The sequence below is a fragment of the Canis aureus genome, chromosome 31 (genome assembly GCF_053574225.1).
Source record: "Canis aureus isolate CA01 chromosome 31, VMU_Caureus_v.1.0, whole genome shotgun sequence".
NCBI classification, from domain to species: domain Eukaryota; kingdom Metazoa; phylum Chordata; class Mammalia; order Carnivora; family Canidae; genus Canis; species Canis aureus.
Genome location: NC_135641.1, coordinates 23859703 through 23871627, shown reverse-complemented (window position 1 = coordinate 23871627; position 11925 = coordinate 23859703). Strand labels below are relative to the sequence as shown.

The 11925-nt window shown below is 36.6% G+C and overlaps 1 protein-coding gene across 2 annotated transcripts in view; it reads right to left on the bottom strand.

Annotated features, from left to right (window-relative positions):
- Positions 1 to 11925, bottom strand: part of FETUB (fetuin B) — a 30852-nt gene that overhangs the window by 1209 nt on the left and 17718 nt on the right. For both annotated transcript variants that reach the window (XM_077880006.1, XM_077880005.1), the window contains exons 2-6: positions 11649 to 11759; positions 10245 to 10332; positions 7941 to 8110; positions 7122 to 7223; positions 1 to 84 (exon numbers count right to left, since the gene is read on the bottom strand). In XM_077880006.1, the coding sequence (XP_077736132.1) occupies positions 1 to 84; positions 7122 to 7223; positions 7941 to 8110; positions 10245 to 10332; positions 11649 to 11753 (549 nt within the window). In that variant the 5' untranslated portion in view covers positions 11754 to 11759. The remainder of the gene's footprint in view (positions 85 to 7121; positions 7224 to 7940; positions 8111 to 10244; positions 10333 to 11648; positions 11760 to 11925) is intronic.

Sequence of the window (11925 nt, the reverse complement as noted above, 5' to 3'; positions counted from 1 at the left end):
CTGTGGTTCAAAGAAGTGACAAGTCACGGAGACGAACTTTTCTAATTCTCTTTGACCCAGAGAACCTTTGCAAATACCAACAGGCTAAAGAAAGAGAAAACACAATGTCCTGTGAGTATTAATGATTATCAATGATTATAAATAGAAATCAACTTGCTTTCTGCTTTTGTATACACACAACCAATCGACATTTTTACGTTCCTAATGTTATGGGCAGGCTCTGAGTCAATTCTCTCTAGATCATTTTTACCAAATAATCACCCAAACTAGGCTACATATCTTCCAATGATGTGAAACTCAGGAATTATTTTTTAAATTTATTTTATTTTTTTTAAGTAGGCTCCACTGATGACTATGAAATCAAGACCTGAGCTGAGATCAAGAGTTGGGTGCTTAACCAGCTGAGCCACTCAGGCACCCCCCCCTTTCCTTTTTGTAAAAAGTAGGCTCCATGCCAAGCATGAGAGGCTTCAACTCATGACCCTGAGATCAAGACCTGAGCTGAGATCAAGAGTCAGATGCTTAACTGACTGAGCCACCCAGGTGTTTCTAAACCCAGGATTTCTTGAGGACAAACCGTTAGAAAATTCTTTGTATTGAGTAGAAATCTGTCTCTACAGAATATCTACCTCTTGGTCTTACTTCTATCTTTGGGTCATTTTGAAAACCTGTTCTCATCTCTCACATAGTAGTGCCTTTTATATATATTCCACCTGTGTTTCCTCAGACAAAATCCTTCTCAGCTCCTTCAACATCTCTTTATTTAGACATAAAGTAATTTTTTCTTAATACAAATATAATAAATACTTATTTAGAATATGAATAAACAAAAAGAAATAAAAAGACCTGTAACTGCATGAAAGGTACCTGTTTCCCACAATGATCTGATTTCTTTTCCTGTAACTCTTTTTCCTATGCATATATATTTTTCTTCTAGATAAATAGGATTGTTACATATATTATTTTATAACTCTCTCCTGTCACTTAATAATATATTGTGAAAATCCTCTAATGGCATTAAATAGTTTTCTGAGATCTTCTTTATAACCACTAGCTAATATTCCTCTGCATTATTTAATAAGTTCTTAGTTACTTTCTCAGGGTAAATTCCTAGAAGAGGAATTTTAGAGTCATAGAGTATACATATATCCAAGTACGAATAGAATGTTGTAATAAAATATTGCAAAAAAAATATTGCCTCAATTTCTAAAGAAGAACTCTTAAGAATATTCACATGGAATTTACTAAAATGTGTCTAAATGGATTGCCTGAATATTACTTGATCACCCATGTCCAGACTATAGAAAGAGAAGATTAGAAATTCCTTAGGATGGGAAAATTAATTAATGTAGAAAGTCCTTGGAGAATGGTGCTTTAGTCTCTTTCCTTCTCCAATTCATCACCAAATCATATAGGAGACACTCTTTAAGAGAACCTTCTGGAGACACTGCAGTTACCTGTACCAAGTAGAGCCTGTCTACTCCTATTCTGAGTAGGATTTGCTGAGCTACTCTACTTCCTGATGAATCTAGAGTGAACCACAAAGAGCGAGTTTGTGGTCATGCTTAACATGTGAAGTGTGAGGACATATGGGCTATGAAGATTGGTATTAGCTTTTCTTTCAGAGCATTCTGAAAGCAGGATCTTGGCTAAAGCAGCCTGCTATGGTAGGGTAAGGAGAAAGGGCAGGAAAGGGAAGACTGTTTAAATTGTTTGGAAGAGTAAAAATGTGTGATTTCCATGGGACATGCAAATGCCATTGGTAGGTCTTTTTTGAAAGTATCTACTGAAGGGACAATCTTCCAGACAAGGGGCATATGATAGTAAAAATCTGTGAGGGCTGAATCTGAGGAGGAGTGGCTCCAAGGAGTCAACTAGAGAATACATCATACTGCCAGGAAAGGATCTCTGGATGAATCCACACCGGTATTACTCTAGAGAACCAGTACTGGGAACCTGTCTTATGGAGGGCTAGTGTAGAGCAAGAGAAAACTACAACTGCAGTTATATAAAAAAAGACTTTGTACTGTTCACTCTTCCCCTCTCTCATTCTTCTTGGAACTTGGAAGAGCCAGAATTAAACAAAAAATTACAGAAAGGGGAGAAAAAAAATGAAAGAATAGACCTTGACTTCCTTTCTCACAGCAGGTCCTAAGCTCTGAGTCAGGCTGAAGCTACAGAGAGAAAGAAAAGCTTTGCATTGGATATAAGATAGAAGTGTTGTTTCAGAATTGATTGAGTATAATTTTTTCAGACCTGCAAGTGAATCTTAATTACCTAAGTGAAATTGAGCTTATTATTGAAAATGACCAGAAAGCTATGGATCTGCCCAAGATGTTATTGAGAAGTGAGGAGTGATCCTACAGAATAGGATGAAAATGTATTCCCAATTATTCCCTGAGAAAATTCACTTGACTAATTATACAAGGTTTTTGAGACACACACTTTAGATCCAAAGACACACAGAGGCTAAAAGTAAAAATATTATATATTTATATATACATAACCAAAAGAGAGCTGCAATGAAACAGATATGAAACAAAGTTGACTTCAAGACAAAAATTGTTAGTAGAGACAAGGAAAACACTTTATAATGATAAAAAGTTCAATTTATTAGGAAGACACAACAACTATAAATATATATGTACTTAACAACAGAGCCCCAAAGAACATAAGCAAAACTGACAGAATTTGAGGAAAATAAAGACAAGTCAACAATAATAGATGGAAACCTCACTTTCAGTAATGGTTAGAACAACTATGCAAAACATCAAGGAAATACAAGACTTAAACAACACTATAAACGAATCATTACAGAACACTCCACCTAAAGACAGTAGAATACACAATCTTCTCAAGTGTGCATAGAACATTATGTTAAATTATAAAACAAACTTCAATAAATTTAAAAGAATTGAGATAATATGGAACATATCGTCCAATCACAATAGAATGAAATTAGAAATGGATAAGAGAAAAAATTGGGGAATTCTGCAAATATTAGATGACATATGCCTATATAACCAATTGGTCAAAGAAAAAAATCACAAAGAAAATTAGAAAATATTTCGAGATGAATGGAAACCAAAACAAAACACACACAACTTATGAGATGCAGCTAAAACATTGCTTAGAAGGAAATCTGTAGATGTAAACACTATTGTTAAAGGAGAAAAAGAGGTGGGGCATCTAGGTGACTCAGTCAGTTAAGCATCTGCTTTTGGCTCAGGTAGTGATCCCAGGATTCTGGGATCGAGCTCCAAATTGGGGCTCCCTGCAGTGAGGAGTCTGCTTCTCCTTCTCCTCCTTCCCCTCCCCCTGCTTGTGCTCTCTCTCACTCACACACACTCTCTCTCAAATAAATAAAACCTTTAAAAGAAAAAAAAAGGATAGCAAATTGTTTACATAACCTAGGGAAAAAAAAGAACTCATCCCAAAGCAATCAAAAAGAAGGCCATAATAAAGAACAGAGAGAAAATAAATGAACTAGATGATTTTAAAAACCCAGAAAAATAAAACTGAAGGTTGATTATTTGAAAAGATCAACAAAATTGATAAAACTTCAGGTAGACTAACCAAGAAAAAATAACTCAAATTACTAACTCTGGAATTAAAGAGGGAACATTACTTCCAATCTTTCAGAAATAAGGGAATACTATGAACATTTTCCTATGTGCTGAGAAATTAGGTTAACTTGGATGAAATACACAGATTCCTAGGAAGACACAAACTACCAAAAGTTACCCAAGAAGAAATAGAAAATCTGAATAGACCTCTAACAAGTAAAGAGGTTGAATTATTAATAATAGTAAAAAAAAAAAAGCCCCAAACTTCTCACAAAGAAATGCTCAGGCCTACTGGTGAATTCTACCAAACATTTAAAGAAGACTGAACACCAATCCTTAACAAACTCTTTCAAAATAAGATAGAAGAAGAGGGAATTTTTCCCAACTCATTCTGTGAGGCTAATGTTAAACCCATGAAAATCAGGCAGAGACAATCCAAGGAAACTAGAGATTAATACTCTTATGCTTATAAGTGGAAAATCTTGTAAAAAAATTACTGACAAACTGTATTTAGCAAAACATAAAAAGGATTAAATATCATGATCAATTGGAATTCATCCCTTAAGTGTAAAATTGTTTTAACATACAATAGTCATTGTTACATACAATAATGATAGATTAAAGGAGAAAAAACCCCCATGATTACCTCATTAACTCAGAGAAAACATTTAATAAACTCTAATACTGCTTTTCTTTATTAAGAAAAAATATTTAGAAGTTAGGAATAGAACTTTTTCAATTTAATAGGGGACATGCATGAAAAAACTAGAGTTAACATCATATTCAATGATAAAATACTGAATACTTTCCACAGGAATAAGATAAGAATGTCTACTCTTCCCATTTCTGTCTGACTTGTACTGGAAGTTCTAGCCAGAGAAATTAGGTAGAAAAGGAACTAAAAAGCACACACATTGGAAAGAAAGAAGTAAAGCTATCTCTAAGTGCAAATGACATGATCTTGCATGTAGAAAATCCTAACGAATCTACTAGATCACTATTAAACTACCAAATGAATCCAGCAAGGTTACAGAATACAAGGTGAGTATACCCAAATCAATTGTATTTCTATTTACTTGCAGTAAACAATTCAAAAACAAAATTAAAGAAACAAATACATTATGTTAGCATCAACGAGAATAAAATATTTAGATATACAAATAAGTAAGTATCAAACATTGAAAACTATAAAACACTGTTGAAGGAAATCAAATGAGTCCTAAACAAAAGGAAGGACAATCCATAATCACGGCTTGAAAGACTTAATATTGTTAAGATGACAGTATGTCCTATATTGGTCTACAGATTCAGGGCAATTCTAATCACAATTCTAATTGCCTTTTTAAAATAGAAAATGACAAGCTGATCCTAAAATTATTATGAAAATGCAAGGGATCTGGAATACCCAAGTAATCTTGAATAAGAAGAACAAAATAGGAGGACTCACACTTCTCAATTTCAAAATTTGCTACAAAGCTATCGTATTCAAGATAGTGAGGCACTGGTATAAGGATTGCTATATAGATCCATAGAATAAAATTGAGAGTGCAGAAATAAACCTTGACATTGATGGCCAAGTGATTTTCAAGAAGTATGCCAAGACACTTAAATGGGAGGAAATGATTGTCTATTCAACAAAAATTCTAGGACAAATGGACATTGGCATGCAAAAGAATGAAGTTGAATCACCTACCTTACGCAATATACAAAAATTAACTTAATATGGGTCACAAACCTATACATCAGAACTAAGACTACAAGAATTTTTGAAAAATGCAAAGGAGTAAATTTTAGTGATCTTGGATCAGGCAATGATTTCTTAAAGATGACTCCAAAAGAACGTTCAATGACAATAAAAATAAATAAATAGGACTTCATGGAAATTAAAAACTTTTGCACTTCAAAGAATATCATCAAGAAAACCAGGACACCTGGGTGTCTCAGTGGTTGAGTGTCTGCCTTTGGCTCAGGCATGATCCCGGGGCCCTGGGATCAAGTCCCACATTGGGCTCCCCGCAGGGAGCCTGCTTCTCCCTCTGCCTATGTCTCTGCCTCTCTCTGTGTCTCTTGTGAATAAATAAATGAAATCTTTAAAAAAATGAATAGACAACCCAGAGAATGAGTGAAAATATTTGAAATCATGTATGTGATAAAGGGATTGTATCTAGAATATGTAAAAAACTATTACAATTCATCAATAAGAAAATAAAGAATCCAATTTTAAATTGGAGAGATGTCCAAAGAACATATATATAATAATGGCCAATAAGTACATTAAAAGATGCTTAATATCATTAGCCATGAGGAAAATGCAAGTAACAACCAAAATGAGATATCACTTCATACTCAATAAGATAGCTACAATTAAAAAGACAGGTAATGATTAGTATGAGCAAATATATGGAGAAATTGTATCCCTCATACATTGCAGATGGGATTGTGAAACTGGTGCAGTCACCTTGGAAAACAGTTCAGCAGTTAGTCAAAAGGTGAAACATAAAGTGTGACCCAGCAATCCCACTTCAAACTACATACTCAGGAGAAACAAAACATAGTATGCGTGAAAACTGGTATACAAATGCTCATAGCACCATTACTTATAATAGCTCAAATGGGGAAGCAACCCAAATATCCAGACTAATGAATGAATAAACAGTACATGGTGCATCCATGCAATGAAATGTTATTTGGTCATAAAAAGGGATGAAGTGCTGATACATGCTACAACACAGATAAACCTTGAAAACATTATGTTAAGCGAAAAAAAGCAGACACCAAAGGTCATACGCAACATGATTCCATTATACAAAATGTTCAGAAAAAGACTAAGTCATAGAGATAACAAGTAGCCAAGCAATCTCCAGGGGCTGGGGTGAGGAAAGAGTTGCTAATGGGTATGGGGTTTCTTTATGGGATGATGAAAATATTTTAATATTAGATAGTAGTGATAGTGGCACAACTCTGTGAATATACCTTAAAGGGTGAATTTTATGATGTGTAAATTATATCGTAATAAAGTTGTTAGTATAAGTAAATAAGGAGGAAAAAGCCTTTTGACTCATTTTACCCAATTGTGCTATAACACATTGTGTCAATCAACATTTCCCACCAGGTATGTTTCAGATGGTTTCAAGGTGCCCTGCCTATCTTGGCCACATTCTTTGAAAGAAACCCTATTTGACTTCTTTTCCTTCTTACGGAGTGGTCCAAGGAAAGGAACACCATGCTGTATTCCAAATATAACTGGATTTATTTAGATAGAAGCAGGACTATCACAAACCACTGAGAAAATCTGTCTGTGTTTTATAGTGCCCTATGATCAATTTTTTTGTGTATGTGAAGGCATCATATTGCTGATGAAAATTGCAATTACAATAAAATAAAATCCTTTATTATTGCATCTGAGCCAACACAATCTCTACTTAGTTGTTCCTTGAGGGGAAGAAAAGCATCTCATGCATTATAACACCTCATGTAATAATTTATGATCATAAGTATGTATAGATGACTCGTGAACACAAATCTTAAATTATGAAGACATTCAGGAATACTTACCTCAGAGTCAGGGGGCTGAAGTGCACAGCTGCTGACCTGGGATTTGGTACATGGTGACTCTTTGATTAAGTATTCCACGAAGTACGCAGGGCCATACACCCACTGGTATGAGAGGGAAGTTGAGAAATAAAAATTAAATCTTACCATGTGGAGAAATGATTCAGGTTTGACAGCATTTTATTTTCGAGAACCAAATGTCCTCAGAGTCATTGTCAACACAGGTCTCCTGCTGTCCCTGTACTCCCCCAAGATCAAAGCATATATTGTGATTCTGTTATTTAAAAATATAATCATCATACTTTTCTTCCCCTCTTAAGGATTTGAAAGAGCTCTAAAAACCTTCCCTTGGGTGAGCTGCTTTTTTCTCCTGCAGATTTGTTTTTAGCTTAGTCTTTCTCTATATAAATAGATTCAACATAATCCAAATAAAAGTGAGCCTCCATTTTCCCTAATCTGTAAACCTCTGTAATCTACTCCACACCTTAAGATGAAGCAGAAATTGGCTTGCTAAATGATCCATGGTCAATCAAATATGAGACTGTAGCAACAAATAGTGAACCTAAGTAGAATAACCAAGGAGACTATGAGTCAATTTCCCTTCTCACCTTAAGGCCAATGAAGTAAAATGGAGTCCCACAACTCTGATGGAAATCCCATGGCATAACTCAGAAACTGAAACATGATTGAATGTACTTGAGGTCTACCCGAGTAGGGAACAAAGAAAAGGCTTTTCAGCTGGAATCAAAACTCCTCTCAGCTTAGGAATTGACAGTAACAGTTATGAGACACATTGTTGGTGTAACGACACTTCAGCCTCACCTGACTAGAAGCCCTGGTGACTTGGACGAGAGAATACTGCTTTGAGGTGCTCTCACTGTTGTATTTTGCGAGAGATTCCAGGGCAGCTTCTAGAACCCTGGGATCTGACAAGTCAGTGGCTCTGGGGCTGGGGCAATCAGGGCACCTATTGTGAATCCTTCTTCGAGAAACTGTTGACACCAAAGAGAGAAGTTTAAAAATAAAACTCCTTAATGATTTTTAATCCCATAAATCATATGACCACAGCAGAGGCAGAAATTTTTAAAAAATCATTTCAGCAAGGATGGAGTGAAAAAGGCATTATCTGGAAAGAAAACTGTCAGCAGCAAGCTTTCTGCAGTGAGTGTGTACTATTTTCATAATCCAAAAAAGCAAGATTTTTGTTATACCTCACACAAAGTTATTTACCAGAGGAATTTTGCTCAAAAATACATAATATGTGTGTTTATATTGATATAAAAAACTTTTTCCCAGTTAGCTCAATACTTTTCACCATCATTGCCTCTGTCAGGCAGACTGAATGTCTTAAAATGTTGGGATTTCATTAGTGTCGTGTCTTATTCACCTTTTAGCCCCCAACACCTAATATAATGTCTAATGCATTATAAGTGCTTAGCAAATGCTTGTTGAGTGAACAGATGTGTGAATGACCTATGGAAGGTCATTGCACACCATATAAGTGAGCCAGAAAACAAATATTGGTCAAATCACTGTGTTACTGGATAGAATAATTATGCCAAATATATAGTGAGAATTTCTGATTGGGAGGAGCTGGGGGTGGCAAAACTTGTGTGAACGTCAGGCCAGGGAGCATTTCCAGAGGTTCTTTTTATTTTTATTTTTATTATTATTATTTTTTTGAATATTTTTTTTTAATTTTTATTTATTTATGATAGTCACACAGAGAGAGAGAGAGAGAGAGAGGCAGAGACACAGGCAGAGGGAGAAGCAGGCTCCATGCACTGGGAGCCTGATGTGGGATTCGATCCCGCGTCTCCAGGATCGCGCCCTGGGCCAAAGGCAGGCGCCAAACCGCTGCGCCACCCAGGGATCCCCAGAGGTTCTTTTTATAGAGCAAATGCATTGTTTTGATCAACTGCATGTCTATTTGCACAAATTTGGGCATATCATGAGGCAGTTTCCATAGGTTGTCACTCCTGCACCGTTGCCCCCAAGGGTCACTTCCTGGCCTTCTATAACTCTGGTACCACTAACAACAATCCCAGTCTGTCTTGTTGGTTGTTCTCTGATTTTTTAAGTAAGACTCATCTTCACAACCAGGAAGCTTAAACTGTGGCTAATAAAATACTTGCTCTGTTGCTTTATCTCCCAAAGCATTGTTATCTCCTGAAGCTTATTAGATATGCAGACTTTTAGGCCAAACCCCACACCTCTAGATTCAGAATCTGCACTTGAACAAGTTCCACTAGGGGAGTCACATGCACATAATAGTTTGACAAGTAGCCATATCCTGTTTCCCCATGCCTTGGATGCTTGCTTTCCAAAGAAGGATCCAGAACAAATACATGCGCATATTTGAAGTGTCATTAGTTTCAGCGCATTCTTAGTTCACTTATTCAACAATACTATGGCCTCCTTACACTTAATAGGAACGGAAGGAGGGCTTTTGACAGGGAGGAAGGAATATATGTTCTACATGATATAAGATAGGAGACCCAAATCAAGGCAGCATATTGTCTCTGTTGTTCCATGAGTGGTTAGGCTTAAGCTTTATAGGGATGAGCACAGGAGAGCACCTTTCCTTTCTGGAATAGAGAACATGGTAGAAACAGCAGCATTGGGGGGTCCTCAAGGAATGTAAGTTCTAAGGGCAGAGGGTGTCAGGTGAGGGCATTCTCAGTGGAGAAGGAGGCACACAAGTAGATGTGGAGATTGGAAAGTGCAATGTGTGTCTGGAAAATAGTGAAATATCCATCCAGTTGTAGGAAGTGGAGTGTTAGTATAGTCAGGAAAATAATGTTAGAGAGAGCTAGAAAGGGAGCTTAGGGACCAGAGATTAAGCAATTTCTATCAGACTGAAAATTTAGGATTTAATGCAACCCTCTATCATAAATGATTTAAGAAGTGATTTAAGAAGATTCCTTGTGGGGAAAAGGAATGGTGCAAGTTAAACTTCACAGGAGAGGCAAATACTAGATATAAGAACATGGCCTTGGTATGAATAGGATGGGAGAACACTGCATACTCTAGGCATAGCCCTATTTAATGCTCTTTTTCCATCTTTTATTTTTTATTTTTTTTCCATCTTTTATTAAAAGGAACAAAATCAGAGTGCCTTCTTACCTGGGCGAAGAGTACAATTATAAGCAGGTAGATAGAGAACTCTTCCTGGCTTATTAACATAAAATAGTGCTTTGCATTGACCATAAACCTGGAAGAAACACACATTTTATGAAAGGATGGAACCAACTCTGGCTTTTAAAAATACCCCCGAAGTTAGACTAGACATTTTATTTTTAAATAATGAAAAGCTAAGGCCAATTTTGGCAGTTTGGGGTGTGAGAAATTGCAAGCAAATTAAACAGTTCAACTTTCTTCTGAGACCCAGCTAGTCTACATTTCCCAGCCTCCTTCCAGATCAGATGTGACTGTGTATAATTGAATTGCAACCACAGGAATGTGAGAAGTGATTGGAACCATTTCCATGTGGCCCATGAAGTTCTCCCACATGTCACCTGTCTACCATGCTTTTTCTCTTTCCATAGCCTGATGCAGATGAGCACGGTGGTCATAGACACCATGGCTTGAAGGGGACAGAGTCTAAAACCACAGCATGGAAGGAATTGGGTCTCTAAGTCACTCCTGGAAGAAACCCCCCTCTTGATTGGAATTTCTCTTTTGAACTTTAAATAAACTTCTACCACGTTGGAATTAGTAAACACTTTTTAGGGTATGTATTATCGCAGCTAGTATCACCTTAACAAATATAATTCACAACAGGGTAAGAACATTCTTTGCTCTTCAAAACTAGATAGGTGCAATTTGACAAATTCAGTTAAATGATTAGAAAAGATATCTTAATCAAATACTTTACTTCTAAACATAGTCCTGCACTCAGAATATAAAGTTGCATATCAATTAATGGAAATAACCTCAGGATAATTGAGATGCAAAAGAAAGCTAGGTTATTTTCAAGCTTCTTTATTTTTTTTTTCATTTTTTTTTTCAAGCTTCTTTAATAGTTGCCTTTAAAATGTTGAATGCTGAGGCCCCTTAGGTTCTACGATTCCAGGAAATCCTTCCATGGCACCTCTGGGAGCTCCCATACTGTAAGCCTACCTTCTCCCCAACCTCGCATCTCATATCAGTGTTCACTGAAACAAAATAAGGCAAAATAAAACCAATAAAGCAGCTCTCCCTCCATTGCTTCTACAGTCTTCCTTAGATACACAACAAGAGCATTACATCTCAAATCTTTTTTTCTCATAATTCAAACACTAGCTCAGAGCCTACAAGAGGGTCTTAAAGGTAGGAAATAATTTGGGAGCAACTTTTCACTTCTGGGGTTATGACTCCCAGTGGGACTCTCAGAAACTCCTTGGATTAAACTCTGACCTACAGCATTGGAATAACCACCTGGGCCGAGATTATAATGAAGGACATTAAAGAAATGACACATATTGAGCAATCCTCACCCAACCCAGAACACACCTAGCTTTTCTGGAGCACCTAGACATAAGCACTTACCGATTCATGTAGGTGCCTCACCCCACAGTCCTTCCACGGCTTCCTGCTGAGTACATGGCAGTCAGTCTCTAACACATCCAGTGTGAGATAGAACAGAGATCCCATAGCAACCTGTGGAAGGGGGTTGAGAAATGCATCGCATCCCACATGAAGCAGAAACCCTTAAAGACTGGCCAAAATGTCTCTCTTTTATGACAAAGCCAAACTCTGTGATGTTTGTGAAGATTTCTGATAACCTGTGGGATACTAGACAAGTGTCAGAGTAGGAGAACTATTA